At 38.0% G+C, this 9,443-nt stretch overlaps 1 protein-coding gene across 8 annotated transcripts in view; it reads right to left on the reverse strand.

The window, feature by feature from the left end:
* The window catches only part of DCUN1D4 (defective in cullin neddylation 1 domain containing 4), an 84,983-nt gene that overhangs the window by 24,303 nt on the left and 51,237 nt on the right, over positions 1-9,443 (reverse strand). For all 8 annotated transcript variants that reach the window (XR_001886756.1, XM_017878308.1, XM_017878315.1 and 5 more), the window contains 2 exons: positions 6,821-6,891; positions 1,610-1,701 (listed from right to left, as the gene is read on the reverse strand). Coding sequence is in view for 7 of the 8 variants with exons in the window: in XM_017878308.1 (XP_017733797.1) it covers positions 1,610-1,701; positions 6,821-6,891 (163 nt within the window). In the remaining variant the exon portion in view is untranslated. The remainder of the gene's footprint in view (positions 1-1,609; positions 1,702-6,820; positions 6,892-9,443) is intronic.

Below are 9,443 nucleotides of genomic sequence, written 5' to 3' on the forward strand. Positions count from 1 at the left end.
TAAAAAAAAATATTTAAAAAAAAAAAAAAAAAAAAAAGAAAAGAAAAGGAAGCAATGAAGTGAGAAAATAATGAAAGAGAGTGAATGGGATTAAAATCATAAGGAGATGTTCCCCCAAAAGGACAAACAAGTTTTAAAAGATTTCAGAGAATTTAACTCTAAAATTCTAGAACACACTCTGACAGGAAAGTATATTTGTAAAAGGGTGAAAAGGGTGGTTTGGCTGTTACCTAAAACTCATTTGTCATCAGATAATATTGTTAGAAGGAAGAATATGATTTAAGAATGAGAAGTCTTAAGTGTTCTTCCCATCCTTGCCACATTCACACATCACCGATCCCCTCTTTGCCTCAGTTTCCTCATTTGTAAAATGTTCAGGATAAAATCTGATCTGTCTTCTTCACAAAGTAGCTATGAGGCATTCAAACAGGAGAACAGTGAAAAGTCTTCATAAACTACTAAAGCACAATGTGAAAGCATTCTTAATAACAAATGAACAATGACATTAAAAGTGGACAAATTCCAAAATTATTTAAATAAAACCATTTCGACTCCAATTTTAATCCAGTAAAAATCAAGATCTATTATTCTTAAAGTGAAAAGAAAAAGATAAGTCATCCCAACTACTTTAGATTAAAATTACTATGTTAAGAATTAGCACTTCATCTTCAATGCTATTTGAAACATTTAGTCATCCACTTTAACTGCATCTTTCAAGGCCTAATATAGAATGACAGTTTGTTTTCTTGAATGAAACTGAGCAAACACACAACACGCAGGCGCATGCACACACGCACATACTGCATGCACAAGGCAAATACATAAAACCATTGATTTTTCTTATCCTGGGTCAGGTTACACAAACCAAATCTTTATTAATTTTTTAAATCACTGGAGTAATGAAATTTTAATTTTACCCAAACCTAAAATCAGAATATATAAAGAGATATCAAATATTTTAACTTACAAGTTATATGTTACTCAACTTTTTCTCACTAACTATAAACCAGATGCCAGTAAGTCTTTGCCTTTTATTCTCTAAAACTGCACCGTCCAACTCAATAGCTACTGGGCACATGTGACTACTGAGCACTTGAAATGTGGCTAATACAAATGGAGATGGACCATAAAATACACCCCAGATTTTGAAGACTAACCATGAGAAAAAATAATATAAAAATATCTCATTGACTTCTTAAAAACACTGATTACATATTGGAATGAAAATATGCTGGATTGTTTGGGGTTAATAAAATAGATTAAAACTGATTTTACCTGTTTCTACTTTTACATGTGGCTATTAAAAAATCTTAAATTACATAGGTGGCTTTCTCATATGAGAAAATGTTGGTCTATTTCTCTTGCAGAGAGCTGCTCTACAAGAATACCAACACACTCTGTCTCTCCACATACACGTATAGACACTTTATAAATTCGCCCAGAATAGTCCTCAAAATGGGTCTTAGTCTTTACATCCTTGGCCACTGCGGAAGCTTGGCCAGACCACCTGACTTCCTTCCACTCACTCAATCACCTGAATCCTGAAGTCCCAGGAAGAGACAACCACCTGGGAAGGGGAGGGACCCCACTAGTGTAGCCTAGGACTTACTGGAGAGAAGTCATTCCTTTTAACCACTCCTGTAGAGTAAAATAACCCATGTTTTGTGCATCCAATTTCCAAGCTAGGACAAGCATAACTACCTGTTAAAAAAAATACACAATTAAAAAAAAATTAGACAAATTAAAAAAGAATAAACAAACAGATCTGTCATTAATACATTAACGTTTTGCCGAATGCGTCTGTTTACAGTAGTTTAGTCACTGAAATATGAGCAGAGTTAACTTCAAAAATGAGTTCTAGCTTGGCAAATATTCAAAAAATTTGACAATATCGTCTGCTGACAAGAGTTTGGAGAAGCATGTATTCTCCTGATGTACAATAGTGGAGGTGTAGGGTGACCACCCTCTCCAGAGGGCGGTATCAAATGTAAAACCAGTTATTGACAATTCCACCTACGGAAAGTTATCTTATAGGTCTACCTGTAAACAGACACAAAGATGACTAGTCAACAGTATTTACTGCAGTACAATTTGTAGCAGTTAAAGACTGAAAACAACCAAATGTCCATTAATAAGGGACTGGTTAAATACTTATTTGCTGAATACATTCCATATAAAGGAATACTATGACACCACTAAGATGAACGAAGTAGAACTAGCTGGACGAATATGGAATAATCTCCAAGATATATTAAGTGAAACAGCAAGGTGTTGAACAGTGTATTAAAATATAACAAGGTGGACAGAAGGAGACACGCAGTGGAGTTGTAGCACACATACTTTAATGTTTGTGAATTCACTGTATACACTGGTTGGAAATTATTTTAAAGTAGTCCCACATTCCACTTAAGACAGCACTATGCCTGGAGTGGTCCCAGGGTCTGTGGCATGGTCCCATCACTTGTAAAGGAGGCTCAGGCCCCCAGGTGCCACCTGTGCTTTTGTGACTCTTCTGAAACCATGCAGGTTTCAGAAATGGTGACAACGGTGACAATAAAAGCAGTTTATGCCACTGCTTGCTACTGTTTCACTTAGCTATTTTAGAGAAAAGATAGCACAGAGAACTGATGGTGAGTTTTAATAAATACCTGAAGGTGTAAAGACAAAATGACATTTCAAAGGTGCACCCAGTTTTAAGCTATCTGGAATGCTACATAGGGACAGGGCTGAGGCCATGTGTGATTGGGACAAGAGGAGGAAGCCTTCCTTCTCATCTACCTCAAAGATCCTAGAAGAGGTGAGAAGTAACTAAAAAAGAATGTCAGTCCTAAAAAGGTAAAGAGGAGGGACAGGGCCTTCTTAGGACCATTCTGCCAGCCACTCTGTAGAACTGGTTATCTCTGGATGGTCATTCATATATAAGGAACATCCAAGTCCTAAAATGGGGATCAGGTATACACTGTTAACAGGCTCTCTCTCTGTATTGAAACAGAAAAAGGCAATGGGTAGATATATATGTTTCTCCAAGGACTAGGATACCCCACATTGGCAGTTAATTCGATCTCTCTACATAAACCTAAGGCTTCATTTCAGCTACTGAAAGAATCATTCAAAACCATTAAAACACCATCCCTGTGCCCAACTGGGTCAGATGACGGCTGTGGTAAAAGGAACTAGGATGATATAAAACATGAAACATGAGGCAAGAAATCATTTTAATGATTTCTGAGCCTCCGAGAGCCAACATGTTCATTAAAAACTCTAGAACAAGAGTAGTTAGGAGATTCAGAAGCTCTTCTTCTTAAATTGTCTGCCAATAAGCTAGGTTGTAGGCTAAAAAATCTCTAGCTTTGTCTAATTTACATATAGAGTAGTAAGGAGAAGCTTTCTCTTGATGCTTTATGGTTTTCCTCACTGGAAATTAGTATCAGTGAGAACCTACGAAATTTTTAGGATCTTTAATCAAATAAATTAGTACATATGAATTTTTGAAAGTCATTAGGTTTTTTTAGATTAAAAAATTTAGATTACTAGGTAAATCACTAGGACTGATTAGTAATGATTGCTTACAAGGCTAAAATATGACTGTTAAATAAGTTAGAAAGTGGTGACTTAAGAGACCGAGGGGCTACTAAGAATTTCCCAAAACGATGGGGTTACAGTTCTTCAAATTATTCACACATTAGTGGATTTTCTCCTCATCCCTCAGGTGTCTAGGAATTCTGACTCTTGCATATCAATTTACCTAGGACAACTAACCAGCTCACATTTTCTAATGCAAACTAGGTATTCTCAAACCATCTCTATTCTACTCTCTACCAAAAAGATTTAAAAATTCTACATAAACACTTGTTAAGTTAAAAAAAAAACGGTGAGGTGCAAGAACCCACACACACAAGTATGAATGAAACATGGCTAAACAGCTAAAACAGATACTCATAATGGGAAAGTTCCCAAAAAAGAGACTTTCATAAGTTAACAAGAAAGCTAAGTACTCAAAGAATTTTGCTGTTATCTTGGTAAACGAACATAGACTTGAATTTTACAAGCCTGCTTAATTTCATAAGCTACAAATATCAGGCAAGGTGAGGGTTTTAAATACTTTAAACGTGCTTGCCTATCAATGCAGACAAGGCTTGAAAACACCGTATTTCACCACTTGGTTTACAAACGTTAATGTCTCTGAAATGGGAATGCATCCACAATTGATATAGCATGTCAGAATTTATTTAGCAACACTTTTTCTTTCCTAGTGATATAAAATAATATAACTTCTATTGGTGACAGCTTGGAATTGAAGTACATACAGTGTAAATATTTGGATAATATTCTTTTTCTTTTCTTTTTTGAGACAGAGTCTTACTCTGTTGCCCAGGATGGAGTACAGTGGTACGATCTCAGCTCACTGCAACATCCGCCTCCTGGGCTCAAGCGATTCTCGTGCCTCAGCCTCCTGAGTAGCTGGGATTACTGGCACACGTCACCACACCCAGCTAATTTTAAAGATGGGGTTTCACCATGTTCTCCAGGCTGGTCTGAACTCCTGATCTCACGTGATCCACCCACCCACCTCAGCCTCTGAAAGTACTGGGATTACAGGCATGAGCCACCACGCCCGGCCTACATACTTGGATAATATGGCCTTTTAGTCTTTAATATGATTCTAAATTTTAAGGCTATTTCTATTCCTACAGAAATGGAGTTCTTTTTGTTTGTTTGGAGACGGAGTCCTGCTCTGTCACCCAGGCTGGAGTGCAGTGGCATGATCTTGGCTCTGCTCACTGCAACCTCCACCTCCTGGGTTCAAGTGATTCTCCTGCCTCAGCCTCCCAAGTAGCCACACCAGCTAATTTTTGTATTTTTAGTAGAGATGGGGTTTCGCCTTATTGGCCAGGCTGGTCTCGAACTCCTGACCTCAGGTGATCCACCTGTCTCGGTCTCCCAAAGTGCTGGGATTACAGGCATGAGTGCCACCATGCCAGGCCAGAAACAGAGTTGTAAAGGACTCATAACTACCAAAACAGAATGACAATAACTATCTTTTATTGAGTACTGGTATTTGGGGGTGAAAAAACTTGAAAAGCTGGGCCTCCCTTTCTTTTTCAGTTAGAATCAGCATCAGTGCTCTCCCATTCTGACAGGCTTTTCTGCCTCTGAGACTAAATGCTCAGCTAATCCCTCACATACCAGCAAGCCCTTTGTCTCCCAATCTTCTCAGCCTCTAACTTCAAGCCCAGGCCCTGCTGCCACTCCTCTGTCATATACTTACTACGGTACCCTATGTGGAACCTCCAGAGCCCCTCTCAAGCCCAACTCACTCTCAGCCCTCTGACTACACTGTTTAGAAAACACTCTGCCAAGCTTGGCCCAGCTCTCATAGAAAACTTCCTTCTTAAACTCAATGTAATGGTCTTTTCTTGTGCCTATGGGCCCAGTCTATGGTAAAATACTATTGACCCAGGTGTCCCGAAACCTTCATGCCAAGTTGGGTAATTTATTGAAATACCTGAACTGGAATACATTACAAAAAAAAAAAAAAAAAAAAAAAAAAAAAAAAAAAACAGATAAAATTTATGTAAAAGTGAAAGACATTCCAAAGGCTCTTTAGAAAATTTAAAGCATTGCTGGGGGCCAAGGTAGATGACAGAAGCACAGAAATGGTAAGGGTAAAATAAAAAGTTTAAACAAAAAAATGTGAATTTTGCTAGTTTCTTTAAAAGCATGATATACATGCCTGGGCACCAGATGTCTTCGAAACAGCCTGAATGAAGGGAATGATCTCTTGAGATCTCTTCCAGATCATAAATTCACTTAGGGTCTTGGACATATTTATTACACTGGAGCTAATGTAATATTAAACTGCACAATTAATGAGGCAGCACATGTGTATAAGCATAGATTTTCATTTTAGTATAAAAGAGGTGATGTGGGAACAGAAAAAATATTCAACAATAACATGCTAAGAATTAGGCAAAATAATTAAGCCTATAAAATCACTCTAATTAAAATAAATATCTAGGGTTTTTTACATTATAAAAAGCAATCATGGCTGGGTGCTGTGGCTCACACCTGTAATCCCAGCACTTTGGGAGGCTGAGCCAGGTGGATCACAAGGTCAGGAGATAGAGACCATCTGGCCAATATGGTGAAATCCCATCTCTATTAAAATATAAAAAAAATTAGCCAAGTGTGGTGGCGCACACCTGTCATCCCAGCTACTCGGGAGGCTGAGGCAAAGGAACTGCTTGAACCCGGGAGGCGGAGGTTGCAGTGAGCCGAGATCATACCATTGTACTCCAGCCTGGTGATGGTGTGAGACTTTGTCTCAAAAAAAAAAAAAAAAAAAGCAATCACTTTCTGAACTAAATTCAATTGAAAGTAAAAGATCTGTGAAAAAGTCTTGATAATTACAATCTACTCAAAATCATGATGAATAATTATAAGTCCTACATTGACTCTACATTACGCTGAAACAACTACTGAGGGGCACGAAGGTACACAGTGTACAATGTGGCCTCCACTTGATCCATCATTGTAGGCAAATGTGGCCACACCATTTTGTAAGCATCTGGCTTACTGTACCTTTTACATACAAGAAATTAAATGAGAGAAAAAATAACTATAGTTATACCATATCACTTACAAGAATGGAAAATCTGCTTATAGGTCAAACTAGAATTGGATCTTATTTCTTAGATTGCTTCATAAAAACTAACATACGATTAGTTTTTAATTATTTATTTATTTATTTGCTAAAGAACAAAGATTTAAGTAAGAAAAATAACCAACGGATTCACCCAACTCAGTAAGTTAGACTCACGTTTTCTGGTTCAACACCAATGTCTTCACAAAATTTCTCCATGCCTTCAGGGCCTACAACATCATCAGTTCCTGTGAAATACAATCTTATGTAAATTAAATCTGACCATGCACACTACTCTGTTACCACTGTAGTAGTAATATATTGTCAACAAGTAAGACTTAAAGGTCATTAACTCCTTTTGGAAAAAAAAAAATCAAGTATAAGTTGAAAAGTATTGTGGAATTCCAGTATCTCTGAAGGACTCTACTTTGTACAATCATTTAAATCAACTTATCACAATGTCCTTCAATCGTTGGAATATGGTATATACCATTTGTCTAAAGTTAAGGCTGAATTCAATTCCTCCTCTTTAAAACAGCTTAATCTTCAACTCTTACTTGGGTAAAATTTCAATACATAAAATAATTTTGGAAACACAGCAAAGAACCACATAATAGTCTCTATAAAATTAAATAAGAAAAAACATAAATGTTTCTTTTACACAGAAAAAAATCAAGTTATCACTCTGTTCTTGATAAAGTCAGTAAGGTCCCCTTTTTCCGTTCTAGCATTAGATCTGATTCTTCCTGAAGGAACCGTCCACACATTCCATCTCTAATTTATCTCCCTTTCACTTTGCAACCATTGGAATTTGGTTTCTTCTTCTCCTAGCTCTCCACTGAAATTCTTTTTGCCAAGGTCTCTGATAACCCCCTAAATGTCGAATCTAACAGACAAATTCGGTCTTTGTTTTAACTGACCATTTTGTGATATCTGAAAATCTGAAGCAGTTCTTTCCTCACAAAACTGTCTCTTCCCATGGCTTCTGGAAGCACCCTCTCTCAACTGGTTCTCCTCCTTCCTCTCCTCTTTTGGCTTCTTTATGGGTTCTTCTGCTTCTCCCAGATGGTTAAATTTGATGTGCAAAGATTCATCCTTAAACCTCTTCTAGTGCTTGCTATATACATTATTCTCAGGAAATTTCAACCATACTTAAGGTCTCAGGTCCTACCCCAATGTCTTTCTAGACCACACTTTCCCCTTACTTTTGAACTACTTGCCACTCTATTCTCTAGCTGCTCTACCTCCTGTTTAACTGCCGTAACTACACTCTTCTTCTGCTTCAAACCTACTCCTCCTGAATTTCACATTTTCAAACACTGCCTCACTAAAACGGAGCCCAATGTCTCTCCATATCAGGCCTGTTTATCCTCTGGTATGCTGTCCCAGCTGGTGGCACACCCAGAAATAGAAACCTGGGAGTCATCCTGTATTCCTCCTTTCTCCCACACCCAATCAATTACCAAGTGTACTACCAATTTTACCTTCTAATTATTTCTTAATTGTGCCTCTCCTGCACCATGCTCTTTCAAAGCTTCATTCTTGACAACTACAGCAGTCTCCTGATGATTTCCTAATTCCAGAGTCTTTCCCCCCGACCCATCCTGCAAACAGCCACTGAAGGGATCCACTTCAAATGCAATCTCCCATGCTGGCTTAAAATACTTCAGTGGCTCCCTAGAGCCTAAAGATAAAATCCAAAGTGTTTGGCTTATCACATAAGGTTCTCTATGATCTAGTGCCTTTCTTCCCTCTTCAGTCTTATATCTTTCTAACTGTAAAACAAGTTTATCAGAAATAAATGAATAAATATTGCTGGATGAGTAAAAATTAAGGTCCAGAAACACCTACTTAAATGTGGCTTCACTCTGCACCACCACCGAACACACACCCAGCATGGTATTACTCTTTGTGTCTCTGCCTATCTTCCTCTAGTCCCCTTCCTGTCCCCTCCTCTCCCTTCCCCCAACTCCCCTGGCTAACTTATTCAACCTTATAAGACTGAGAGCAAAGGGGCAGTCCTCCCAATCTCCCCACCTGCAGAGGCTGGGTCAGGCAGTCCTGTGACCCCTCGCAATGCTAGGAATGGTTCTCATACATTTAGCACACTGCATTCAAAGTCCCAGCTCATCTGTCTTTCCTTCTAAGCTCAAGAGCAGTTCTTTTATTCTTACAAGTTCAGCATACCATCTGGTATAGAGTAGTTGGTCCAATAAAAACTGAATGAATAAATGAATGACTGAATACTAGAATATAGGAATCGCTCTACAATCCTCCCATATCCTCTAGATCTAGCAAGTCACCAAGTCCAGCAGAATCCACCATCTTAGAATGTATCCATTTCATTACCATAACATTTACTAGACACATCCTGGAGCTATGCACTGCAGTAGTTGCCTAGGGTGCAATTGGTCCCTGCCCTCCATGAAGGGAGACAAAGCACAGGAGTAACTTCAATACAAAGTAACAAGACTTTTACTAACACAAAGTATACGGTGGCTGTTCTTAACAAAGGAGGAACATTAAAGTCACAAGAAGCTCCTGCTGGAAAGTCTTATGTCATTTTTCTGCTTCGAATCCTTGGCTCTCCCTAAAGTTCAAACTCAGGCCCTTCCTCATAATCTGGCCAAAGCAAATACTTTTCTCTAGTTGCCATTATTTTCCTTTCAATCACAAATGTTCTACTTTGTTACACAATGTTTTGCTTCATATATTTAAATCTGTTACTTTTTTCTGGGATTTTGTCCCCTTTTATCCCCTTTTTATATAAATGTATAAACATAAATATAAAATATATTTA

The sequence above is a fragment of the Rhinopithecus bieti genome, unplaced genomic scaffold, assembly GCF_001698545.2.
Source record: "Rhinopithecus bieti isolate Rb0 unplaced genomic scaffold, ASM169854v2 scaffold_10604, whole genome shotgun sequence".
Lineage (NCBI taxonomy): Eukaryota > Metazoa > Chordata > Mammalia > Primates > Cercopithecidae > Rhinopithecus > Rhinopithecus bieti.